Below are 27,287 nucleotides of genomic sequence, written 5' to 3'. Positions count from 1 at the left end.
GCGCGAAGCTGATTGCATGTTGCCTCGCCGCAATCTGATTGGCTGTTCGTCAGGTCCTTTGACGTCATTGGTCGGCAGTTGGCACAAGTTCGTAAAGAAGACACTCCGGACCAACATTAATATTACAGGCACGCCTTTTAAAACTGCCTTTTGAAGTGACATATGGGGACTAAAACATTCGGTGCCCAACAGCCGCGTGTTATAAACCAAAGCTATAACAGAAATAACTAAATTGAATGTCGAGTGGTTCCCCAAGACTAATAGGAAACTGCCAACAGTTAACGTTAGCTAGCGTTAGCTTTACGGGGAAGACGCCATGTTTTTGCGGAGGGCACCGGGTCTTTCTGAACGTTGTAAGCAGCGGGACAACGCTGTCAAACGGGATTCAGTTAATGTTTAACCAAAAGAGAAATCATACTCACCAGCAAGTTGAGGGACAAAAGGTATGAGTTAAGATGAATTGTCACCTGTGCTAATCTTTCAAATGTAAAAGTGTAGCGTATTCATGTCAAATTGCGGAATTGTCGGTCCAAAAATGTGACTTAATCTTTTTCACTTACCTTAAAACTTCGCTTAAAGGGACTTTATAACCCTCTAGTAAGGACTTAAAATGTACTATTATATCCAGTTAACAACTATATATATATTTTTGTTCTTCTTTTCCTTGGTTCTGTGGCTGTTTTGAACCCGTGTTATACTGTTTATTTGGCCTTCACGTCTAAAGTGTGTTAAAAGAAGTCCCCTTCCTTGGTTTTTAACTCTTTTTTTTCGGTGGCTCATTTAGCAAACAGGGCCTGAAGGTGCTCAAATAAAAACAACAAAAAAAAAAAAAAAAATCTGGGACCAAAGTCCAGAAGCTGCAGGGACCTAAATACAGCCCCCATTAGCATGACAATGTTTGGCTGCCGTCTGTGGCATGTTCACCAGCACCTGTTGGGTCTGAGTGACAGTAATGGCTGGTGACAGACGCTGGCTGCGGGCAGGACAGGAATGGATACTTCCAGCCTCCCTCTGTCCACAGGTCTCTCTCCACACACAGCACTTGTGTGCTGGCATTGCCGGTGCATTAAGGATTGGAAGCTCACACTTGGCCTACGTTGAGCAGATCATTCCTGCCAGTACTGCGAGAGTGAATGTAAACGTGAATGTCAGCGCGTCATGGCGGAAAATACTGGGTTTACAGTTATTACTTTTTAGCTTATCAGAGGATTTCAATTTCTAGGGATTTAAAAGATTAAAAATAACCAGACTCACCTAAATCTGCTTCATTGTGGGTTTGTATGGTTGTCAAATGTTTGTTTTTTATTTGTTCAATGTAATAATCCTAGAGAACTGAAAGTCTAGTAACACCGTGTTGCTGAAGTTAAACTAACCCATTCTATTCTATTCTATTCTATTTGAGGACTTCTTAAAACTAAATTTGAAATACAATGATTCTGTTAACTGTTTAAATTTTCCATTTGGATTCTCCTATTTCTACTATTTTCCTTATACCTTTCACCGAGGAAATGTATATTATTAGATCATCTGGCTGCCAAAGTAAAGCAAAATTGTAGAAATGGGATAAAGAAAAAAAGAGACGTGGAAACATGTACAACTCCATTCTTATCACCTTACTACTACTTATTTACTTTGTCTAAATATTTTACCTCAGTCTACGGTTCTATCAAACCAGCAGCACATTCACATTCAGTTGTTCCATTTGTGACTAACAATTTTTAATTATGTGTCACTCAAAGCCGCCGAGGTCCAGTGGAGGGTCAAGGACGGGCCACGGACCCCTGGCTCTCTGCTCTGAGCTCCAAAGCCCCAGAGCCTTCGCCTTCATCGCAACGCGGCCACACTGCTACTCTGATGACAAATGCATGTGTGTGCGCAGCAACAGTGAGTACAAGTTAACTGTGTGCCTGTTTGTGTATGCGTACCTGAATGTGTATACACACTCCTTGCGTGAGTGTTTATGGGTTTATAGTAAGAGCACGGCCCCGCTGCGGCCTCCGAAGCTTCCTTTTGACCTCGGTCACACGTCATGGAGGATGTGCACAGACTTCGGGATAGAGCTCTTTCATGTTTGACTTTCAGGACAAGTCCCTGGACGACGACCCCGACATGACCTCTCTCTTTTCGACAATTGAGTGTGTGTGTTGTGTGTCTATTGTCCACCTTCTGTCAAATTCAGTCTGTTCACTTGTGTAGACTCCTTAATCTCGAAAGCGTTCCTTTTTTTGTTAATCTTTTTCACTTTAAGGGAACTATTATTTCTTTTTACACATAAAAGCACATTAAGGATTGACTGACATATTTTATTTGAGTATATGGGTACTTTGTGACTTTGAAAACACGTTTTATTTTTTATCCGATGTTCCTCTCTCACTGACTGGAACGAAACACACAATGTCATGCTGTGATAATAATTATATTGAATTTTGTGTTTTCGAAGTACACGCAAAGTGTAATTTTAAATAGGAGAGTTTAATAATGATCCACTTTACCGTTAAAAGAAATAGTGACAGTAGAAAAAGCTGAGCATAATTGGAGCAGCTTATCACTTAAAGGAGAGTCCAGAACATGTTACGGGCCGTTCGCATGTTGTTCTGACACAGAGAGCGGCGGCTTCGCGGTGTGCACCTAAAAATATTGGATCTTATGGAACGCTGCAGCACGTCACTTTCCAAAAGACACGGAGAGAAGGAGAAGGAAGGAGTCGATACCAGAGCGAACACACAGCCTTGATATGCCTTCATAATTGATGAGCCACCTCACGAGGCCCCTGGGCCCCTGGGGCCGCTGAAATCTGCTTGTGTAAGTGCGCTGATGTCCTCACTATCCTCCCTCCCTATACCTCCCTCTCCTCTTACTTTTGCCTCCACATCCTTTTGCCTGTTGGTCCATCCCATAGCTCCTCCTTCTCTCTCTCTCCTTTATATACACTGTATATGCTCAGCCAGGCCGGCTCCTCCTCCTCTTCAATCGCTTATATATATATATATATATATATATATAGCCAGGCGGCTGCGCTAATGCACCATGGCATATTCTGCAGCTTTGAGTCACAATGCGAGCAGGCTTTGCGCAGTGACCGCACGGCGACCTCCCTCAGTATTACAGCGCACAGGCGCTGAGCGGTACCAGGGCCTGTTTCGGGTGAGGATTGTGGTGATGCATGGCTGACTGATGGTGGAAGAGAGAAAGAAGCAGGGTTCTGCCACTGATAGGTACGATCAGATCAGCAGCCAGCGAGATAAATTAATTGCGAGTGGAGAAAGGCTGCAGCGCCCAGAGATCCCATCTTGAAGACAGTTTTGTGCCAAGCGCTAATCAGCAGTGTCAAACCAGAGGAAGTTGGAGTTCATGCAACACGACAAACGCCTCTGTGAGCAGATTAATCTCTAAGTCATGTATGTGTGGCGTCTCCTGCGGGGGGGGAAAGCGCGTGTCTTCGCACCTGGCGATGACCCCACAGCTGAGCCGCTGCTGCCACTGGACATCTAGATTTTCTCAAGGATGATCGAAGGTGTTACTCCTTCAATAATCGTAGAGCGGGGGAGGAAGGGAAGAAAAATCTCTCCTCTCCTTTCACAGGGCCATGCTCTTTCATCCCTGAGGTCGCGACAGACATCCCGCCATCACACCTTCCCATGATCCCGAGCTCACTCCCCTCACATCCTTTAATCCTCACAGTTCAGCAGAAACGACCAGAGGGAAGGAGAGAGAGATAAAAGGGCTGAGATAGTGAGAAAATGAGAGCGAGAGGCCGTATTAAAGGTCAGCGAGAGAGAGAGGGAAAGGAAGGGACCAGAGATGGGTAAAGAGGTTATTTTTATTTATTTAGAATTTGCGTATGGAAGACTAAAACAAGCAAATTGCAGACATGTTCCATTTGGTATTTATGTTTTGGTTGCGATAACTCTGCAGCACGTTTCTCCTCGAAGCTGGAGGGGATTCAGTCCGTCCATTGGTCACATCTTTCATCCAGACATGCTGATGGCTAACATCAAGCTCCACTTTCATTTCAATCCTTTAACATGATGTTAATAAAGGGGTCGATGAGCAGGCACTCTTTAGCATAATGTCAGACGGTCCATTACAGTAGTCTGCTTGATTAACAAAAGCACTGAAAAAAACGAGCTGGTAGAGGATAAGCAGATGTGAGACAGTCAGGCTTATGGCTGAACTATTCGTACATGACCTCAAAAAAGTCATTTGTTTCCAATTCATGATCTCTTAATGATAGTCTACTTGAGCAGAAGAACATTTTACAACTTTTAGGTGTTATATGGGCTGCAGTAATGAGGTCATATAATGTGAGATGCTATGTTGATTTTCTTTGAGTATTTTCTGGACATTTTCTGCCTTCTGTATACCAGAGAGGTGGGAGGAAATGGCGTAAAGCATTCTGTTCCATAATTGTAGCAGGGCTCCTTTTGAGTTTTAATTATGCAGGAAGTGATGACGTCACAGTGAGCTTCAAAGCCGCAGCATTCATACCGAAATTCTGTCTTTCTATTCGTTCCTCACACAACTCTCTTTGCCGTGACCTCCGAGTGCTCCGGTCCAGCTCCTGTGTGAACTCACACTCTGGTTGTGTGCAAAGCTGCAAAGAAAATTAAATTACATCGACCTCTCGGCAACACCATCAACCGTGTCGCGTTTCCATGTATTGCACTTGAACAGCCCGGCTCGTCCCGTGTGTGGGCAAAATGCGCGTCGCCGCGCACACCGCGACCCTTTCTAACGTGGAGGGGGGCGGGGGGGCTGGAAGGGGGGTTGTCCTCTTCTATCCAGGTCATGGAGCATTGGCTCGTCCCGGTTCATCAGCGGGGCAACGCAACACAATGCCCATTGTACTTTTGACACGCATCCAGATTGTGTTGATAAAATGTGGTGTTGGTAGGGATGACATGACGGTGAAATGCAAATGCCACCGGGACAGCGATAGCACAACAGCTCCGGGATAGCCGGCCACTTTATAATGTGTACACGGTCTGTTTAGGCAAACATGATACAACAGGAAGTGAAGTGAGGCGCACACACACAAACCGTGTAGATTATGTTTTTATTGCCTGTTTTTTTTCCATTTTAATTTAATTTAAGTGCTTGTGCTTTTTTATGAACCAGGGAGCTGGAATTAGGCCAAAATAAACACAATACGGAGAGGGGGATTAAAAATACTCTAAACTAACACGGTTCTGACCGTTATTTTGCTCTACAGACACATGCAGCAGCCACATGCGCCTAATTACCACCTTCAATTATTCAGCAGAATGGCAGCTACATGCAGGAACATGGAGTTCCATTTGGGCCGACAGGACTAAAAGGATGTAGCCTCATACCCCGTGTACGCCATGTTGATCGCTGTATTATTGATGCTGGATTTGCCGAGTGTTTTATCAAGCTCAACTGAAACTGAAATAGACCTAAGCTTAACCCCAAAGACTTGGTGTGAAGATTCGCATGGGAACAGGACAAGAGGCGGCGCTTGATAATTCATAGATCCGTGTTGTTTGTAATGGGCTTCAGACCTCGGGAAATGCTGTTTTTCTACACCGTATTATACATCTTAGTGGATTTCAATTGATATTCACTCATAAATGTGGTGACTAGGCTTTAAGGCGGGTGTGTGTGTCTGCGTGGGCGGCTGTTGGAGGCAAAATTTAATGATAATGGTGTGAATCTAATTCGGTAAAACAAAAGAAGTACATTTTGGTTGAGAGTATTTCGACCGGCGCTAGATGTGGGCTTTGCTCTGATATTGTAATACAAAAATCCTTCATCAAAACGGCGATGGAAGAATACAGCTTCTCAGCATAACAAAGAATTCCTCTTTCAACGACTTCAAGCTCAAAAAACAACAAGGACACAAAGTCCAAACTAAGTTCTCCCATTAGAAGAAAAACTCCAAAAATGTAAAGCATGAACAAATTAAAATTGTCACTCTACTGGGAATTTATCGTCGAAGCTCAACGTGACGCAATGTGCTCTGGCTGAAAGGTTTATTTTTTCAGGGCTGAAAACATCTTCATTCACCCCGGAGTGGCCTTTAGAACCCTAAAACATCTCTCCGTTCAGTCTCTGCTGTAGCTGGACAACGGTGTGATGCCACAATGACTACACCTAAATAAGACCTACGATCTCTATACAGATATTTTCTATGTTTAAGTTCCCACAATGCACTTCAGCTGAAACACACTTAAAGGCTCAATAGCTGCCGGTGGTGTTTGCGACAAACAGATGGATCAACTTCAATAGTCACTCCCTTTCTAGTTCTGTTTAGGTTCTTTGTCGACTCCTGAGGGGAAATATCTCGCTCTTAACGCTTCGCCATGTTCACCAGCGATCAGCTGACGTTGTCTGTTGTTTGTTGCTTTGCAGCTGCTGCACGGTGTTTCTTTATTATTGCTGTAAACAGCTGCCTGCTGCTGCTAGAAACGAGGTGTGTAAGCGCAGCGACAGTGACTCTGATGCACCAAGGAGAACCAGTGTCATGTGTTATTCCTGCCCTTCTACATACTGTGTGTGTGTGTGTGTGTGTGTGTGTGTGTGTGTGATCCTCACTTCCCCTGGCATCCCCCCCACAGTGCCAACACTAAGGTCTGCCACCCTTCCTGTCCAGCTCCTCCGACCCGGGGCCGTGGCGGCGGCAGGGCACAGAGCGGCCGATTTTGATCCCGTCTGGCATGTTTGGGCTCTCGCTGCATTTTCAGTCAAGTCTGCACGCGGACACCTGCTGTGCTGGGTGCATTATGCTCCTAAAAGCTGTGCGTGTGAGAGTTTTTTTTTAACTTGTGACAATGATAGGCGTGCTCTCCTAACACTTCCAACCTGTTCCTCTGTCGCCACACCCGCACATCAGTGGCCACATTGGGTTTTGGGCCAAATGGCTTAGATACTTTCAGATGTTCTTTTAATCTTGTCCCTAGGTGTGTGTGTTACATGCATTCCCCTACATGATATTATTTAACTCAATTTCGAAAACATTGGGTACAACACGTGTGTTCACATCCGTTCGCTTTTGTTGCGCGTTGACTTTAAAGCGTGTGAGCGTTGGCGAGACAAGAGCCTCACAGCCAGGTAGCAGGGGTTCCAGGTGTTGTCTCTTTGGGGGTGGTGGTAATGTATCTCCACATGCTTGACCCCCAGGGGTCGCCTTTACAATAGCGTTCAATGTGTGAAAAGAAGTCTGGGCATGAGAAGTCCGGCTCGGATCACACCCTGGACCGGAGTCTGCCTCCCCCAGTCCTCAGGTGTCCTCCCACCCCAGATAATGCTAATGTGGGGAGAAGAGCACAGATGGGAACGAATCCCAAATGTCTGTTTTCATAAAAGCCGAGGATAAAGAGAGCGTTAAAGGGCTCCATTGTTCCCTTGCTTCCCCATCATCTCAAACACCAGCTCGTTTTTTCTGGTGTGAAATCCCTCTTCCCGCCCCATCGGAGACCTGTCCAGGTACACGGGAGGATTAAATCTGCATGAGTATGCGGAAGGAAATGCCTTCACTCATGCATATTGGTGAATATATTTACCGGAAAGTTGAGGTCTGTGCAGCACGACACTGAACTCCGCCAATAATGTGACGCACACGCATACTACCGGCATGTAGTGCAAGGGCACAGTGCGAGTAACCAAGGGCAACGCACGGTGCAGAGCTTCCTTCAGGTGATGGAGCAACTCCGTCGGGTGTAGTCAGAACGGTGCTCTGATGCACCTGATAGCAGACAGACGCCGACGTGGCAGGGCGCTGTTTTACGGTAGTAACGGGACAAGCTCAACCAGGTCAAATTAACTCTAATCTAGTCCAACCCATCAATACTGTTTGTACTCGTATAAATTGAACTTCTTTTTGAACACATTTTCATGCAAAATCTTTTATGATTAAATGCAAACAAAAGATGCTTAAACTGTTATTTTAAATATAGTGTGCGTTCCCATCAATCACTGCTTCATCCGTGCACATTTGAATAATCCCCACGTATTGGCGGCGCCTTCCTCATCCTCCTCCAGCTCGTCGGCACTCAGGCAGCTATAGGAAATTACATTTTACCTCACTGCCGACGCAGGCTTTTAAAAACCTCTGCGGTCCTTCCCTCGGCCGCGTACTCACCAATATTACACCGCATGCCAGAGAGGCCGACGTAATGGGCTGTGAAGCGGCGATGGGGCGACCGACCATCACTCACCTCCAAATGTCCAAATCTGTGTTTGTCTATTCCTGTTTTTAGTTTGATTTTGTCCAGGTTGTTCTGTGAAAATAGCAACATTTTTGTGCTGAATCTGGGTCTCTAGCTCTACTTCTGCTAAAAGGTCGTTAACGAGGGATTCAATTCCCTTAATGATTTAGTAATAATCTTCCGTCAGATTTGTGTGTGCATGCTGTAGTTCACAGTAAAATGGTGCAACAGGTATGAAAACCCACCAAGGAAACCGCATTAAGAAGCAGTGTTTATTTTAGTTGTGATTGGCTTTTCTCACTGACTGGTGAAATGTTCTAAGACGACGTGAAGAGGTATTATGGACGAAATGAACAACATCAACCTGTGGAAACATGATGGTCTTTGACATCTTTTTGACCAGGAAGACTGATTGACGAACAACGTCTCTTGTGTGTTGATTTTAACCCCAATAATGAGGTCTTACTCTGCCACTGGCATCTGACCTAAACCAATCCAGACTGGTGCTCCATGGGCTGTCAGAAACGGGCGCGTTGTGTCGACAGCTGCACCTCACTGTCATGTTTGTGAGAAGTTTGTATTTGCACAACCAGAATCCGTAAGCTGCCAGAGCAGGGATTCAGAGGAGAACGGCCCCCCCACCCGTGTTTTTTTCCGCTGGCTGGTCAGAGTGGCATCATTAGACAACTCAGTTGAGCCAAAGACATCACGAAAGAGATCTCATGATGGATGTTGGCTGCTGTTACTGAAAGATCCGGCCCGGGGATGTTTTACCCCGCAGGACACGTAACGTCAACCACCTCAGGAGCCGGTCTTCCTCCCCGGTTGCAGGAACGGTATCTGGGCATCGCTCTGCTTTGTGAGAGGTCTGCAGGCTGAGATGACCTGACAGAGCGTTGATGCATCTGCTGCCACATAAGCGTTTTTTTTTTTCTTTTTTTTTTTCTGCTGATGCTAATTTGCTCTGTGTTAGAGCCCCGGTTCACAGCTCGGTCAGCCCTCCCTGATACTATATTCCCGTTTGTTTCAGTAAAGGTTCTCCCGTCACATCGCATTTAGGTCGAGATGCCTGTGAACTGTGAATGCACTGCGCACTGGGACCCGGCCGCGGCGGAGGCTTCTGGGTCCCACAGTCTGTTGGGTTCAGGGAGGATCCTAAAATCCCATCTGAGGGAGGTGTCAATCATTTATGGTGAAGGTGCTGTATGAAGAGTTTGATTAATCAAGGTCAATTGTTTATTTTTCAACCCTTTTCATTTGCACACACGTTTGTGTGCACAAAGAAGGAAATTGTTGAGTTAAATCACACTTGATTAAGTATCTCCTGGGACAGTTTTAACAATTAGTAAAATATGAACAAATTGTATAATACAAAGAAATGTCCTTTTAGTCCTTTCTAAAATTTCTTGCAAAGAAAATGAGGGAAATCATTTTAAATGTAAAGTATTTTTCAAGATATCAAATATCACATTGTAATCATACCACTTTAAATAGACATTTTTAAAATACTATTTTTAATTAAAAAATATTTTTAATTCAGAAAATACAATGCAAGAAATAGACTAACTAAAACAGTATGAATTGGATGTATTGTATATTTGTAAGAGTAAAAAGTACCTGGTTTGTGCAGTTGTATCCACCAAGCAGCAGCAGAGCGTCTGTCGTCGAAGAGAAGGCAGCAGTGACTCCTGTCTTTATACCGATCCCTCCTCAGTGGGCAAAGCGGATCCCTTCATTCTCCTTCTTGTTAACTCTGATTTCATGAATAATTCATCACACAATCAGAACCACAGATGAACATGTTAATTGGTGCCCTTTTTTTCATCATCATCATTATTGTTATTATTCCAATCTCCAGTACGTACGATTAAACATGCAATTAAATTAATGTGATGGTGAGAAAAATATTTTTCCAATAGACCTGCATTAACGCTCTTCTTATTTTGAAAACAGATTTAGAGAAATTAATTATGAATTTGAGCGCAGTTTGTGAGGGCAAGAAAAAAAAAACTCAGCCAATTTAAGCATTAATTTGTGTAATAGCTCAATTTGTTTCCCGGTGGAGATGGTGCTGATTTTTTTCTCAAATAAGTCAAGAGAAGAGATTTAACGGTTTAAACATGAATAGAACTACTTACTGGTACATTATGATATGTGCACTGCTGTGTTCAGTAATCAGTAGTCTCACCAGGCATGTAGTACAGTTCTGATTTCATCCCTTATGTAGTACTGTGTGTGTGTGTGTGTGTGTGTGTGTGTGTGTTTTTCCCTTTAATCAGCCAGAAGGTGAGTGTTTGCCTTACAGTGAAGCGGTTAAACGGAGGTTAACACGCGTTGATGCAGAATACAAACATAATTAGGTCGCATTAAGTTCATGACTTGGTAAATATATTTCCTCAATGTATTTTGTTTTAACCTTCTGGTCATCTGAGTGCAAGGTTTAAATTGAGGTCATGGCTGTTGACATGGAAATAGAAAAACACTTGCATTTAAAATTGATGTAACAACTACACTCACTAAATTGTACTAAAGGATCTCTAGTGTGCGATTTTCTCGCTCTACATGCAGATATGTTATGCTAGATAGTATGTTGAGAGTCTGATGATGGCATGATAGGCTTTACACCTTGCATGCAGTTGAGCCTGACCGTGTATGTTTAAATTATTATGGACGTTCCAAAGTCTGACAATGCTCTGTAAGTTGCATTGATCAGCTCTTTGCAGATGATGCCACATTTGCTTCCGACTTCTCCCCATTTTCTGAACAGAGATGCGTTGGGATGTGTTGGAGACTCTTATAATGTAACACTTATAGTATTACAACACTTTAGTGTTGAGGACCAAGACCCGCAGCGCTCCTGAAAAGTAGGCGTCACTGCTCTTCAGTTTGTGTCAAAACGCATTAAAATTCACCTGCAGCAATAAAAAAGTCTCGCTCTTGCTCGTATTCCTTCTCTCTACATATGTCAGGCAACAGTGGTGGCAGCCAGTTGCCATGGCAACAGAAGCAGATGTTGAGGGATTTCTCTTGTGTGATGTGAACTATTGACCTTGGGCCTTAAAAAAAAAAATAGACATGGCAGTAATGGATATGGATTTGTGTGTACGGGTACTGTAGCTGCATTGCCTCTAACTTAGATTGGCACACCATATGCTGCCGTATGCATTTTTTATGATATGGGCCTACTCACTGCAGAGGTTGAACGATTAACCTCGCTCTCTGACTCTGTGGGGGGGGTCTTTGCAGCAGAGCGAGCGCACATACACGCGCTGTAGGTTCAAACTATGCAGAATACGTGTGTGTGCATCTTTTAGAAGCCACAGGTTCTACCACCAACAGTAATCTCTCCACACTGGGATGATCCAACAAATGTAAGTTAAAACCATATTGAAACTACTATAGTGCATCTTGATATGCTTCCATATGAATTAAATTAACTAATCTGGTACATGTACATACTGCTAAGCTAATTCGACAGACCATGTGCATATGCATGAATGGCTTTGGGCACAATCTGAGTCAGGGGTCCTCTTCTTCATGGTGTCCACAGGCCACAGCGAACAGGCTGCAGGCTCCACCGCTTTACACACACTGAGCCGCGATGAACCGGCTGTTGTGTGACTGTCTCTTTTTGTTTGGCGTTTATGTCACTCTGCGGCAGGCTGGTATTACATGCTGCCATGAATCACTGTATCCTGGGGACCAAATGTGTTTTTTAAATATTCTATTGAATCTATTATATGTTGAAGTTCTTCCTAAGTGGGTAAAAAAACAAGTAGACAGCTACTTAACAAATGTTCTCAAAATAACGTTCTCAAAATAAATGAAATGAATGCACCACACATCCAAAGAACTAACACTATGGATCAAATCAACCATGTTTTCACTGTCGATAGAGATATTTGTGTCTCTACTCTGCGCCCATTTCAATGGATTTATAAAGTCCTGCTATTTAAACTAAGCTGAATGTTTTTTTTTTTTTTAAATGTATTTTTCATTAATGTCATAAGAGGTCATTGCATAACTAAGATAAAAGATATACATAAAGATATACAGAGAATACTTTAAGTACTTAACAAAACCATCAAGTTAAAGCACCACAGGCCATGCATTCGTTTAGGTCAAGTGACAGTGATTTCTAGAAGTTATTCATGCATATTATACTTTTATATTTTTTTACCAAGTAATTTCATAATCAAAAGAGTAATCAAAACAAGCTTACAATACGATAATAACCCGCTGATGACGACTACTTCGAGGTCACTGTTTTGCCCTCAGAACAGATTCACTCCTACGCTGAATGCTCTAATCTAAGTCATGAACCGCGTGTAGTTCGGCATTAGACCTTTTTCTTCGAGAAGAAAAGCCTCCTGGTCTTTTGAGGGATAAAGAGATGTGACGTTATTATCTGTTGCTCTGCAACAAGGTCTCACACGGGAGAGAGGCAAAATGACTCCATACTGTGTTATGACCACGAAGAGAGAAATCATCTGACCCGAAGGCCTCCGTCAGCTCTCTGCAGGTATCACCTGGAGTTGACGTGGGACAAAATGACGACAAAGCAACTAATCCGATGGCCTCGCTGTGTTGTCAGTGTTCAGATTTTCCAGTTTTCGCTGCAAAGGTCGCGAGTTCTTGCGGCCTCCGATCGAAGCAAAGTAAAGCCGCCTGCGTCAACAGAATCAGGCGAGAAGACACTTTGTCTCGTACAATTCATCACGTCCTTTCACAGGAACTCTTTCTTCCTCTATTCCTCTATAACTGATTCCTTCCCTATCAGTTAACCAGTAACGTGCCACAACTCATACATGCCATAAAATGCCTCGATACAGACCTCATACATATATACACAAACACGACTTTCTTGGCCTGAGCAGAAGCAAACATTTCTCCAAAGATTGAATTCATTACACGTACACACACAATTAATCTTTAATCTTCTCCTCACCTCCATCCGGAGCTGTGACTGCGGCTCGCTGCCGCCCATCAAACTTTCATGAGAGTAATCGAGATAAACCTGAAATGGAATAACTGCTCCGTCCACATAATCCCAGAGGAAAGGTGAAAGAAAACAGATAGAAGGTGCCAGACGGGCTTTTTCTACCCAAAGGTGCAGTTAATGGTTTAGTGTATTCCGATAGATTATTGTGTGTGTGTGTGTGTGTGTGTGTGTGTGTGTGTGTGTGTCATACTGTTTTGAGATGAGGTCTATGCTGCATAACCTTGAGCATTTCTTCCCTAACACATTAGAAATATTGGTCTTTTCTAGCAGGAGATTATGAAAGCAGGGAGTTCAGACAGGGGTGAACTGTGGCAGTTGTCATAATCAAGCTGTGTGTGCGTGGTACATTTTTACGGCCATGTAATTCCCTGCGAGTTTGTCTTTTTTTTTTTTTCTTTTGGGGAGTCTTATGTAATGCAGCTCAGATGAGGTGAACGGGCCGTTTGAGGATCGACAGGAAGCTGCGAGCGTGCGTATGTGCGTACGTACGTGCATGGATTTCAGCTCGTCAGTACACATGACGAGGTGAAGTAAAGAGCAGGAGAATCACAAGACATGATGCAAAAATACAGAAAAATAAACATGCACACAAACGTGCGTTCACGCATGTGTGCTTCTTTACTGAGTTTACATCGGCGGGCATTAAATAATGAGCACAGCGCCTGCTGCTCGGGAGGGACGACGCGTTCGCCACTAGAGAGCGCTCGTCCTCGCTGAACTTTTGACCCCGGCTGCCAGGCATTCAGACGACATCACATGTGTTATTACGTGATCCGGTTTGGATTAATTGGGTGAATAAAATGGTACACGCCGACTCGATAGCCGTCCGAATGATGAGGAGAGCCGACGCTGTACACTTGAAGGGGCAAAGCAAACGGACCCCCCCCCTCTTCCCCTCATTTCAAAGTTGGGAGGAGGGAAGGAGAGACGAGCTGACAGCAGCGGGGGTCATGCATGCGAGTGCGTTCTGCTCGATGCACACTCTGAGACATGTGGCTCTGACGGTGGGGATTAAAGACACCTGCAGCACAGCTGACCCCAGATCTGTATGTCCCCGCAGTCTGCTGCATTCTTCCCTCTCCACCAAGGGCGCTGAACAAAATCGACACGAACGAAGAAGACTGCAGAGGTACGAGTGAAGAATACAAACACAAGGCTCAAAATGTCAACAGAGACACATAAAGACCTCAAAGAGACACCAAGCAACCCCAAAGACACACAGAGCGACTACAGTCGCCTCTGCCATGTCGTTTTGTGTCTCCCTCAGTGTGGATGTCTTTCTCCTTTTGTAGGAGGGACTGGAGGCCTTTCACGTGTCCATGCCCGGGGACATACTGTCCTATAATCCATCGTCACATTCTGAGGTCACATGTTCTATTTCCTCTCTCCCTCCTGGTTGTTGCCGTACCCACCCTCCCTCCGCTGCTCTTTTTATATTTTTTAATCTGTGCCTCTTCAGCCTTGGGGCATCTGCCACCATGAGCTGATCGGAGGACTCTCGCTTACGACATGGTCCTCCTCCCCTTCCGCTTGCATCCTGACCCTCCGTTGAACTCGCCTCACAGCTCCGAGGACTCTGCAGAGGCAGAGAAGCGAAATGTCAAAGATGGGGTGAAAAGGAGGCCGATCCCACTTTTTCACATCCGTTAGATGTGGTACTTTTCTAATGTCTTGAACTCTCCTTGCGCCCTTTGTTCTCCTCCAGGCAGAGTGGCATTTTAGATACGTTTCACCTATCATGTAAACATTTTAAACATCGGTCAAGGATCACGAATAAATGTCCAGATTGGGTCACGGACAGTTTATCCCACTCAAAGCGCAACAAAGATATTTGTAGGACATTCCAGATGAGAGGTTCTGCTTTTTGCTCAAAGGAGAAAATACTATATTTTATTCATGCTGCAACAACATGTCACTTTTATCGTCAAAGTCCCCCAGATATGTCACTGAATAAATGACACGTATATGTTTGTTTTTTTCAGGGGGTTTTGTGTTCAGTTTCATAGCAAATTGAAATATAGAACGAATACATCCCTGGGAAGTAATTCCATGTGGTTGTGTTCTAGTTTATTCAGTCATCAATATATATGAAACATCATATACAGTAAACCGTCTGTAGATACAGAGTGTAATAAACTCCATCACATACAGCATGAGTCATTTTGCTGCAAAAAAGGATTTTCTAAATAAATAAATAAATAATATAAATAAAAATGTAAAACAAATCCTTCATCTGCACATGTGGTCACATCAAATATATGTTAAAAGATTACTGTTGTAACAATCTTTTAGATCCAACCAGTGTTTTTTATTTTTTATACTTTACCAAATGTTAGCGCCAGTATACATTTCACTTCGCTCATTTAGCTTCTTTACTGTATGCCACGCCGGATAAGAGCACTGCGAGTTTTGATATGCAACGCGCTCTGACAGCTGCCTGCGCCGGACCCGATCGGCCAATCACCTCGTCAGCTCCCGACCTCTCCGCCAATGGGACGAGGACAAGCCCTCGGGGGGGTGTGTCTCATTAGCTAGATTCCAGGACCTGGCTCTGGCCCACCGGATGCACTCGGATGGAAAGAATACAGTCCAGAGGGGGATTCATCATCTGCAGCCTAGTCTCCTCTTCCTCGCTCTTTCTCCCCTCCCTCTTTGGGAAAAAAGGAGTGTGGAAGAGGGAAAGTAGCTCACAGAGGACTACCGAAAAAGAAGCCACAATCAAGTATTTTTGGACGCTCAGTAATTTAAGGTCTCCAACTTCCTTCATTCCACACGTCAACAGAGGACGCTCTTCTCCGCGCTGGCGGACGTTGAAGCGTCTGTTCTTGCGTCGGGCTGCGTCGTTTCTCCAGCAGGAAGACTGCGCGCTCTCGCTGCCCTTCCTTGCGCCAAAACTATTTTGGGTACAGATTTCAGATGGCGTGTGGCCCCGGGTCAGAGAGAGTTCTCTAATATCTTAAAGGCTAACGTTACCTAAACGTGGCGGCCGAGTTTGGGAAACATCAGGCCAACAATTTTCTTATTAAGGTATTATAAGAGGTCTGTAGAGCTTTAATAAATGACCAGTGATTATGAGGGGTTCTGTATTAGCAAGTTGAAACGTAAAAACATTTAAAAATAACAAAACTGATTAAGCAGCTTCTTTTCCATTAATAGCCATAAAATAGTAAGGAAAATATTTCAAATTAAATCGACACATTGAACAGTTTCTTTCAAAGCAAAATACATTTTCATTTCAACTAAACGAAAGGCAACGTGGAAGCGAGCGTCCGATTTTGTGTTACAATGACTCATTCAGAAACATAAAATACATTCTGTATTTAATGACAATTTTGTTTTTTTGTTTTTTCTAAATGCTGACTTTGAGGCATTCCTTCCACACAATATATATATAAATGTATATTTTTGTTTCTGCAATGTTTTTTTCCAGCTACATCCGAACACGGGTTATCATTAACTAGCACCACTGCCATGCTAATTACGGCGTGTCAGAAATAAACCTTGAGTATTAAAGCCACTTGAATATTAATGGAGGTGTTAAAGCGGAATCACATTCATGTCCCTACTGGGTCAAGTACTGAAAAGAAAAAACAATGTCGGAAGCACCATTATTCAAATGAGAGTGCACAGACCTTAATAGAAATCAGTCCAACCATTAACTTCTGTTTTAACACAGCCTAGTAATTTTGTCTCCCAACATTTGCAGACATGATTGACTGTCGTTCCTGTCTATTGTGGAGCATGTTAATGTGGTCCCATCCATATTTTCCAAAAAGCCTCATTCAGGACTTTAAAAGGCTCCAGATAAAGATAAATTAGGGTTACCATGTTGCCTTAATCTGAACTAATGCCAGCTAAAACCGAAATGAGTGCCCAAGAGTGGTTCTATCATCCACTGTTTGCTGATATGGAGCAAGGATTCACCTTTGAACTCACAGATGTAGCAGGGATTTTTGTTTCCGGAATGGCCTTGAATGTTGACTGTTGGGTTCATAGTTCACCTAAAATAAAGAAGGAAAAAAAACAAACTATTTTACATGCAGATTTCCTCGTGCCTAAACCTCTCTGACCTTGGTTTTAATAACATTTTTGATCACCACTTCATTCACTGAAGGTTACGGAATGTGTTTTAATAAATAGAAATGGCAGCGCTGAGAAACACCTTTCATTTCTTGTTCCAACAGCAAGCAAAACCTTCAACAAACAATCATCTCCCGAGTGACTAATGCATCACCTAAAGGACTTTACACCGCTATAAGAGTGAACATAGTCACCCGTATAACTACTGTTTCTGTACACAACACAATATTTGGTCATTGGGCTTCAGAGTAAATGTATTTGGTTGCTTGAGGTGCAGCACCGCTACCTGTTCTGTCTGTTTCCCATTCTTATATGCCATGTTATGCTGGCCGCTTGCACGGCTGCTTTAGCTATAACATATGATCTAATCTATGTCTCTGCAAGATGGCCTGCTATTCCTGTAAACAATTGTTTAGTTTGATATTTGGTATCTTTATTCTCCCTAATTTAGCAACAAATGCTCCATATTTTGTCTCAGGACTCTGGGTCTCTACCGATCTGCTAATTCTAACAACGCACTCACAAGTTTTTTGTTGTTAAAACTTCAAGCAGCCTAAAACATTTAAACCAAACCACTAATAACCATGTCTTAGAATTGAGCAGAAAACCATCAGGCGCTCTGTAATCAATCCAAGCTTATAATCAATAAATCAAGTGCTCATATATGTGACTATAAATGAGCCATGCGATGGCAACTCTAAGGATTTAGAAAGGAAAGCGGGCGTAGCCTATGACATTTTATGGCTCGACTTTGTGTTGGACATGTTTAAAACATTATGCTAAAATGTATGAAAATGATGTCTGCATCAACTGCAATTTGACATCCTTTTTTTTTCTTGTTTCCCCCTCCTAATTTCTCCCCCAACGCTTTGAAAACAGTCCCACCCTGCAGTGATAATCAAAGGAGCAGGGGCTCCATCTTGACACAACACCTTCTCATCTCGCCTCTAAAGGCGGCTCACACTGAAAGGACAGATTAAAAAACATTGCTGCCATGTTAGATACAGACCAGCACTCCCACTCCATAATTATTAGCCCGATGATTGCACACAAGTGTTTTTTGGCCATTGCATCTGGCTCCGCGGATGATGGAAGTTGTTGTACGTCTCCACCCGCATTTTTCCCGGCTGTCAAAAATTGCATCTGGAGAAAGCCGCACTCCTCTCATCAAGAGTCATAATTTACTTGTCAAAGCGGGGGTCCTCTCGGCGTGAGGGGAGGCTCCCCGGGGTTATAATTGCGAGACGGTTTGGTTCTTGTGAAATGCCTCCAGTCAGGATGGAGCATTGGGCCTTCTGCTCGGGCTTTGTGCAGTCTTTCCTTTTTAAAAGTAGCCATTTACACAGAACATTGTAAAAATACGGTTACCCCCCACATACTCAACTGGCTTCACTATACTTTCACCATCAACTCCTTGACATCAGTCACTTTCCACTACTTCTGTGCTCAGAGTCATCGCCACGCTGGCACAAGGTCGCCATCTTGTGGAGAGACGGGGGAGTCGGGGAGGGGTGAAGTCTATATTTCACCCGGGAGGTCGGCAGCCCAGAGTTTTATGATTTTTCTTTCCCTTTATTTTGAGAATAAGTCATGAATAATTCATTCATATGAATTATTCAGAAAGCGGAATCTTAAATTCAGTTTTTCTCATGTACCGTACCAAAGTACAGTTTTGAAACACTAACTAAATTATTTCCACTTTTTGCAACTTTTTTCTTTGACTACATTTCAGAGGGAGTTGCTGTACTTTTCATTCCACTACGTTCATTTTTCTCAGCTGGTTATTTTTCAGATAAGGATTACACATGATCCGTCTTTAAAGTACAGTTTATAGTTTGGGATTCAACCTTGTGACCCCTCGCCAAAAAATGGCGGTCTAAGCTGAGAAAAACTGTATATATTGTAGAATATTAACAATTTTGTAGATTTGATAAACGGTAAATAAAGAATCGGGGTATTTGTTTAAACACATTTTAAAATTTATTAAAAATAATTCACACTAAATAGCATCAATTCCTACAGCGTCATCAGAGTCCTGCGCTGTTCTCCTCCGCCACCTCCTCCATCTTCTCCAACAAATCCTCTATGGAGGAGCTGCTCCTCCTGTTGCTCAGCACGTGAAAGCGGCCGCCGCATCTCCCCACCAGCCCCGCCAGCTCGCCGCCCCTCCGGATGTGCTGCTCCGCGCTCTCCCCTAACATTTCCCCCCACGTGAACAGCACCAGCGTGCGCCGCCAGACGCCTTCCCCCAACACGCCCACGTGCTCCTCCGCCGCCCTCCTGTAACCCTGCGTGCACGTCAGGAAGGCCGGCATGAGCAGGAGGACCACCTGCGGCCCCGGGCGGCACCAGGCGGCGCTCTCCAGGATGCTCGCCCTCTGCGCGGCGCCGGCGGCCGGATCCGGTCCGTCCCGCCACCTCAGACCCAGCGGTTCGGCGACGGCGAGCTGGCGCCCGGCGACCTCGCCCTTCCAGGGCCTGAAGCTGGATGCGTCCGGTACGGACTCCTCCCCCCACAGGACGGTGACGGCGGCGGCGGAGCGAGACGACCAGGACTCCCCCAGCACCAAGACGCTCAGGTAAGACCCCGCGGATAACAGCGTGGGATCCGGAAGGACCTTTGAGCCTCCGAGGTCCTCTCTGGCCTCCTGGCTCCTCGTCTCCCCTCCCTCAGCCGTCTCCGTCTCCATTAGTGTCTCGAGGTGACAGTTGTGTCTTTCTGCAGCTGACGCTGCCGTTTCCGTCCTCTGGTCCTCCCCTTCCTCGCCCCCCCTATCAGACTCTCCTCCTCCTCTTTCCTGTTCTCTCCTCTCGCCGACCTCTCGGTACATCGCGCCGTCCTCTGACCTCTCAACGGCGGCGAGAGACCCCCCCCAGTGTCCGTTGTCCTCACCTCCCGCCTCTCTTTGGCGCAGCCCTTCCTCCCGTTCTCTCAGGTCCCGTTCCCACCTGCCCAGTTTCTGAAGCGACACCTTCAGGTTCCTCTCCTTGACGCGGAGCTCCTCCTTCAGCAGAGCCAAGTCCCGCCCCATCTCGTCCAGCTGCCGCGTGGTGGAGTTCACGTGCTCCTTCTGCGTCTGCAGCTCCGACTTCCAGCCGAGCAGCCCCTGCTCCTCGTTCCTCAGGTGATGCTCCCGGTCTTTCAGCTCCTTCCCCTGGTCTCTGAGCCCTTTCACCTTCTCCTGGAGATCTTGCCCGTGATGATTCAGCTCTCTCCGTTGGCCCTCCAGAGCGCCGAGCAAGCTCTCCAGCTCCCTTTCCTTCTCCTCTACATTCAGCGCTCTCCTGCTCAGCTCCTGCGCGTATGTCTCTCTCTCCTGCTGCTCCTTTTGCAGCTCTACAAGACTTGCTTCCCATTTGCTAAGTTCCTCTTCCTTACTTCCCAGCTTGACCTCTTTTTCAACCAGCAGCGTCTCTTTGACGTGGAGTTCCTGTCCTCTCCTGCCCAGGAGCTGCTCCCTTTCTCCTACTTTGTTTTCCCTCTTTGAGAATTCTTCCTCCTTCGCTGTGAGCTCGCTGTGTTTCCGGGCGTGCTCTTCCTTCCTCTGCCTTTCTGCCTCCATCTCCACGCGCAGTCTGTCATTCTCCTCCTTCAACCCCTGCGTCTCTGCTTCTCTGCGCTTCGCCTGCTCCTCGTGTTCCCTCAGACATTTTCTAACTTCTTCTTCCCGCTCCCTGCTCGCGCGGAGGCGTCCCGTCTCCTCTCTCATCTTCTCGTAATGCTCCTGCAGCTCCTCGGCCCTCCTCCGGGCGCTGTCCCTCTCCTCTGCGATGGACTCCGCGCTCGCGTTCCCCCTCGCAATCTCCTCTTCGTACCCCTGGATGGCGCTGGCCATCTCCCTCTCCATCCTGCCCGTGAGCTCCCTCAGCTCGGACCTGGTCCGCTCGATGGTGAGCCTCAGCTGGGCGACCTCTCTGTGGTTTTCCGCGCCCCTCCGCCTCAGCTCTTCTTCCTTCTCTGTTAGTTTTCTCTCCGAGTCGTTTAGAAGCTCTAGCTTCATCTCCTCCATCTGTCGTTCTCGGTCCTGCAGCCGCTGCGCCGCCTCTTGCTTTTGCCTGAGGATAATTTCTCCTCTCTCTTCGTCCTTCCTCTGCAGGATTTCGTGAACGTCCTTTACGTGCTGGTTCAGTTCTTCGATCGTTCTTTTTTGTTCTTGGAGTTTTTGCTCCATCTGTTTATTGTGATTTACGTGACTTCTTTCTTTTTCCTCCTCCGTCTGCCGCAGTTGTTGCTCAAGTTCCCTCGAATGTTCTTTTATCGCTTCTGTTTCTCTTTCCCTTTCCTCCAGCCTTTGCTCCACGTCCCGCTTGAACTGTGAATGTTCCATTTCTTTCTCCTGCTTTTGTTGCAGCTTTTCCTTCATTTCTCTCAGGGCCCGTTTCAGCTCCTCTGATTCTCTTTTCTTTTCCTCCAGTCTTTGCTCCATCACTTTCTTGTGATTCACGGCGAGCTCTTCCTTTTCCCGCTCACTTTCTTGCATAATGTCTTTGATTTCGCTTGCGTGCCGTTGTTTTAACTCCTCCGTTAGTTCGTCTCTCTCCTGCAGCTTTAGCAAAATGTGTCGCTGGCGAGTTTCTTCTGTTTGGGCTTCGTGCTTTTGCTCCAACTCTTTTATCTCTTTTTGCCTTTTCTGCATTTGTTTCTCAGTTTCTTCTGCAAACTGTTGTTTCAGCTCATGAATCTCTCTTTGTTTTTCTTGCTCCATGTCCCTTATTTTATCACCATACTGTTGTTGGAGCCTCTCCACATCTTCCTCCTTCTCTCTCACTGTCCTGTCTATTTCTTCTTGGTGAGCAGCGCTCCTCGTCTCCATCAGTTCTTCCATCTCTTTTGTTTTTCTTGCTATTTCTTCCTGGTAATGCAGTTTTAATGCTTCTAGCTCTTTTTCTCTCTCTTGCATCTTCTGTGTCATGTCTTTTTTGTAATTCGCGTGAATTGTTTCCTTCTCTTTTTCGTTCTCCAGCATTACACTTCCTGTTTGGACGAGGTATCTCTGCTCTAACTCTTCTATCTCGCTCTTTTTTGTTTTTATTTGTTTCTCAGTTTCTTCTGCAAACTGTTGTTTCAGCTCATGAATCTCTCTTTGTTTTTCTTGCTCCATGTCGCTTATTTTATCACCATACTGTTGTTGGAGCCTCTCCACATCTTCCTCCTTCTCTCTCACTGTCCTGTCTATTTCTTCTTGGTGAGCAGCGCTCCTCGTCTCCATCAGTTCTTCCATCTCTTTTGTTTTTTTTCCTACTTCTTCCTGGTAATGCCGTTTTAGTGCTTCTAGCTCCTTTTCTCTCTCTTGCATTTCATGTGCCATGTCTTTTTTGTAAAAAGCATGAATTGTTTCCTTCTCTTTTTCATTCTCCAGCATTTTCCTTTCTGTTTGGACAAGGTATCTTTGCTCTAACTCTTCTATTTCACTCTTTTTTGCTTTCATTTGTTTCTCAGTTTCTTCTGCAAACTGTTGTTTCAGCTCAGCACTCTCTCTGAGTTTTTCCTTTATTGTATTTTGATGCTGTTGTTTGACTCTTTCTATATCTTCTTTATTGTCTTTCAGTGTTTTATCAATTTCTTCTTGATGTTGAACTTTCATCGTCTCCACAATTTTTTCTATCTCATAGATTTTTCTGTCCATCTCTCTCTGATGTTGCAGCTTTATTCCTTGTATCTCTGTGTCTGTCTCTTGCATTTCTCTCTCTATCTCTCTATAATGTTGTAATTTAATTTCTTCAACGTTTGCCCTCATTTCTTCCCGCTCTTTATCTTTTTCAAGTAGTTTAATTTCCATCTCTCCTTTTAGTTTTTCTTCCATCTCTGCCACCTTCCTGCTTTTCTCTTCTTCTTTTCTCTGGAGAACATCCTGGTGGCGTCTCTCAGTCTCGTCCATTTCTGCTTCTAATGAAGCCACTCTTTCTATCCACTCTGCTTTCTCTTTTTTCTGCTGCTCTACGTTTTCTTCCAATTTCTTGACCTCACCCATCCACTCTTGCTTCTTCCCTTTAATGGCACCTTCCCTCTCTTTTCTCTCACGGTCCTTTTCTACAACGGCACGTTCAAGGTCAAGCAGCTTCAGTTGCTGCTCATCAATTCTTTCTTTCAGTTCCTCAATCTCTCTCTCTTTTTGCTCCAGATTGAGCATCGCCTTGTGCTTTTCTCCTTGACTCTGGTTTAGTGCCGCACACATTCTCTCATTTTCCATGGTGACATCCTGAATCTCTCTCTCTTTATCCTCCGTCAGCCATTGCATCCTCTCCTCTAGCTCCCCGATGTCATTCCTCCTCTCCTCCAGCCTCCTGTCCTCTTCCTCCTCCTCTTCCCTTTGAACGTCGGCCTTTCCCGGTGACTTCACCTTTTTCTTCCTGTCGAAAAACCACCGCATTCGTTTCACTTCCCGCTCCCTCATATTTTTCAACTCGTCCTCCTGACGGAGCATTTTGTCTCCCATGTCCTTCAGGCGCTGGTTGAACTTCTCGTTCCGGTTGCGGCTCAGGTCCCTGACCTCGTGAACGAGGCCGGAGAAAGCCTCGCACCTGTTCGTCGCTGCCATCTTTTCCACCTTCTGCAGGAGCTGCGTCACCTCGCTCCCTCCTCCGTCCGCGCTGCTTATGACGTGGCACCGGCCCCTGCACTTTTCCAGCAGCCACTTGAGGTCCACGCCGCCGCCCTGGACGTGCTGCTCGATGGTCACCCCCTCTCGGAGCTGGTCGCCGTGCGTGAACAGCAATATGGTGTGTCTCCACGCGCCGTCGCCGAGCAGCTCCAGGTGTTCCCTCACGTGCGCCGCCCTCACCAGCGTATCCACCCTCAGCGTCAGCAGCAGCGCGTGCGGCCCCGGGGGACACAGGGCCACGCTACCGACGATCTCCCGCTTCACCCTCTCCGGTGTGGCCCCGCCTGCACCGCCTTCCCAGCCCGGAGTGTCCACCACCGTCACCAACCGCATGCCGACCTCCGCCTGCTGCCGTTCGCACTCCTCTGTCACCGCCCCGGCACGGAAGAGGGCCGCTCCGCCCAGGACGGCGTTTGCGGCGGAGCTCTTTCCTGTCTCGCGCTCGCCCAGCAGAACCAGTCTGACCTCGGGTAACCGGCGGGGAGCCTTGGAGAAGGACTGGTGGGCGTCTAACTCGGAGCCCTGGAGACCATCGCCTGGAAGGGAGAAAGGTCTGTCAGCTCTGTTGAAATGAAGGAGGTTCGGTGGCAGGAACAACTTTTCTGTTCCAATATTTAGGGAATCACAATTTCACACCGTCATTTGATCCATTGTCAGTGTTTTCCCTAACCATTATACGGGAGGGGGTTTGCGGGGTGGAAACATTGCATTGTACATATAAAAATACTTGTTAGCTCGGCTTCAAGCATTCATTAGTTTTTCAATACGAATACATTCAGTAGTTTTCCTTAACTGAACTCACTCATCAGCGCTGCTTTGATGGTTCCTCTTTGCGTCTGCGCCTCCATCTGCCTCTGTTTCTTCCTCCTCTCCCTCGCTCTCCTCTTTCCGTCGGCTTCCAGACCCACCAGCACCGCGTTATCCATCTCCAAGTGGCTGCTCCCGTCCTTCATCCCCTCCACCATCTCCTCCAGCTTCCTTATCAGCTCTCTAACCTGAGTCCCGTCCCCTTTGATCCGGTTATTCACAACATGGTATCTGTTCCCGCACTTCTGCAGGAGTCTCTGGAGTCCCGGGCCGCTGGTGGAGATCCGCTGCTCCATGGACACCAGGCCTAGCTCGTCTCCCCTGGTGAAGAGCAGCATGGTGTGCTCCCAAACCGCTTTCCCCAGTGGCTCCAGGTGCTCCTCCATCTCACCGATGTAGTCCTCTGTTATGGCGGAGCAGGATCGCACCACCAGCAGCACGGCGTGGGGTCCCGGAGGGCAGAGCGACACGCTCCGTAAGGTCTCTCTCCTCACCCAGTTGGGGGTGCTGTTGAGCGGGTAGTACCACTCCCAACCCGGCGTGTCCACCACGGTGACTCTCCTGCTCGCCACGTCGGCTCTCCTTTTCACACACTCCTCCGTGGGCTTCCCGCTCTCGAAGCCCCCCCCTCCTCCCAGGATGGTGTTTCCTGCCGCGCTCTTCCCAACTCCTTTCCGGCCCAGGAGGACCAGTCTGAGCTCTGGGAGAGCCGAGGGGACGGCGAGGGGGTCGAGAGGGAGCTGTGAGTCCATGGCAGCCTGCTGACTCTCATCGGTGATGAAAGGAAGAAGTACTTCCTCAGTGCAGAGTACCGGATAAGCTGAATGAGTTTAAACGCACAAGCGGGACATTGATCAGTCGTCTAGTTTCTGCTTTGCATTAAAAACTGCTCTTTAAAAAGCATTTTTATTGAATCACTTCAATTGCATTATATCGGAATGTAATTGTGCTACTCACTTCACCCACTGTGCAATCATATTTAAATTGTATAATATTTCATCAGAAAAAGAGTGGAAGAGCTCTTCGATAAACTCACCACCATTCGTGTCGACGACTGGACTGCTGTTCTTATCCGCCGTGTCCATCGCCGCTACGTTTGCGGACTTCCTCTTGTCCTTCCTCTTCCTCTTTTTGCTCTTTCATACAAAGAGTTTGTGCAACATCATTGTGAAAGCAGGCGGGAGACTCGCGTGCCGTCACGTGAACGGCGTGTGGTTCTGTAACGCGCTCTCATTCGAGAGGACAGGAAGTCAAACGATGCCATGGCGTCGCATCGCTGACACGCCGAAGTGCTCATGCTCGCAGTCACACACACACCAATGCACAGGGGCACGTTGCACGCAGGTGCAAAGATGAACCCCATGTATGCACGCTGAGAACACGGACGTTAATGCAGGGGCTTCAGGCCGAGAGGGCGTTATTTCCGGAAGTCTTCTTGCGGTGAGCGTGCGGCATTTCTGTTTCCTCTTCCCTGCAGAGCGAGACTGAGCTGTTTCTGGCCCCGAGCCGCCTGTTCCTGTCTCGAATTAGCCTGTCGAGCTCTGTTGAGCAAGCAGCGCACGTGTTTGTTAATACAAAGCACAAATGAGGAAGTTGAGTGCCAACTGTCCGTTTTTTTATTCTACATCTCCATCATTTGTTTAAGCGAGCAAAACCTAAATCCACACTGGTTCAAAGAAGACCAGAGCAGCCGATGATTGATGACACTCTCTGCTAAATTTAGATTATTTTTGAACAGTCGTTCTGTGTGACGCTCCAGTTCCCTTTCCTCCCGTCGGCCTGCTGCCTCTGCAGCCAGGCTGTGGGACTCTATGGCTCTATGGCACAACATGTTCTCATGCCCGGTGCCGGCCGGTGCCACGAAAACATACAGCAGCACATTAGATCATGTCCTTTTAATGATTCACCCTTTCCTGCAGTCTGCGTTAATAACAGCAAAGCCTGTTCACAGAAAGGACTGAATCGGCCGTATTGATTTGGTGCCATTAACCCCAGCAGAGTTGTTTTTGAGGTCTGTGAAGTGTTTGGCGAACGTTAGCACGCTGGGGGGCCTTTGCACATGCGCGCCGCTTTTTGTGAATGTCAAATGAATTGCTTTTTATTGGACTCCCTGCAGACAGCAGCACTTCCCTCCAAATATGAGCCCATATTCCACATCATGAATAAAAAACAGCCCCCCAAAAAATAATTCCTGCAGCATCAGTGAAGCTCAGAACTAATTTGCATTGGTATTGGCTGATTAGTTTGCCCCTGGAATTTTCTGGTCAATCACGAAGATAAGTGGTGGAAATAGGAAAAACAGAAACGTACAGTATAGTGCTTCCTCTGTAATTTTGTTCTGTGGGTATTTTTAGCTGTGCCTCCACATCTGTAGCTGTTTTTTAAAGTAAAATTTGTACATTCAATCATTTCAAAACATTACAAGCGTGCATCTTTCTGCTTCGGATGGAAATGAAACTTTATTTTATGCCAATGTTTCGGGTTGCGCCGATGGAAATTCTTCCTCATAATGGCAGCGGGTCATTAAAGGCACGAATGAAAAGGACGTCTTGTGCACCCGCGACGCGGTGGCTCATTTCTTCCTTTTTAAGAGTCCGTCAACACGGTGTCAGAAAAAAACACTGTGTA

At 46.0% G+C, this 27,287-nt stretch overlaps 1 protein-coding gene and 1 long non-coding RNA gene across 3 annotated transcripts; one reads left to right on the top strand and one right to left on the bottom strand.

Moving 5' to 3' along the window:
* The first annotated feature begins 51 nt into the window (after positions 1-51).
* LOC120821288 (uncharacterized) lies at positions 52-19,966 on the top strand. Its single transcript, XR_005712524.2, has 3 exons — positions 52-443; positions 1,740-1,884; positions 19,273-19,966. It is a non-coding gene; the product is annotated as an uncharacterized LOC120821288 (long non-coding RNA).
* Positions 19,208-26,145, bottom strand: LOC120821236 (uncharacterized). 2 transcript variants are annotated; one of them, XM_078105503.1, is made up of 3 exons: positions 25,696-26,145; positions 24,655-25,479; positions 19,208-24,388 (listed from the first exon to the last, which is right to left on the bottom strand). In XM_078105503.1, exons 1-3 carry the CDS (start codon positions 25,742-25,744, stop codon positions 19,278-19,280), a joined length of 5,985 nt encoding a protein of 1,994 aa, XP_077961629.1. In that variant the 5' UTR covers positions 25,745-26,145; the 3' UTR covers positions 19,208-19,277. The 2 variants fall into 2 exon arrangements, with proteins under 2 accessions (XP_077961629.1, XP_077961630.1); XM_078105504.1 differs by lacking the exon at positions 25,696-26,145 and adding an exon at positions 25,617-25,635.
* Between the last annotated feature and the right edge of the window lie 1,142 nt (positions 26,146-27,287).

The sequence above is a fragment of the Gasterosteus aculeatus genome, chromosome 7 (genome assembly GCF_964276395.1).
Source record: "Gasterosteus aculeatus chromosome 7, fGasAcu3.hap1.1, whole genome shotgun sequence".
NCBI lineage: Eukaryota > Metazoa > Chordata > Actinopteri > Perciformes > Gasterosteidae > Gasterosteus > Gasterosteus aculeatus.
Note: the sequence above shows the minus strand (reverse complement) of the source record. Positions and strands in the feature narration are given on the sequence as shown.

Excerpts from the sequence above, each read along its gene's own strand:
- LOC120821236 (XM_078105503.1), bottom strand. The coding sequence starts at position 25,744 with ATGGACACGGCGGATAAGAACAGCAGTCCAGTCGTCGACACGAATGGT. Across the intron at positions 25,480-25,695 it reads AGTCGTCGACACGAATGGTG|CTTATCCGGTACTCTGCACT; the intron begins GTGAGTTTATCG and ends AAACTCATTCAG. Across the intron at positions 24,389-24,654 it reads CATCAAAGCAGCGCTGATGA|GCGATGGTCTCCAGGGCTCC; the intron begins GTGAGTTCAGTT and ends TCTCCCTTCCAG.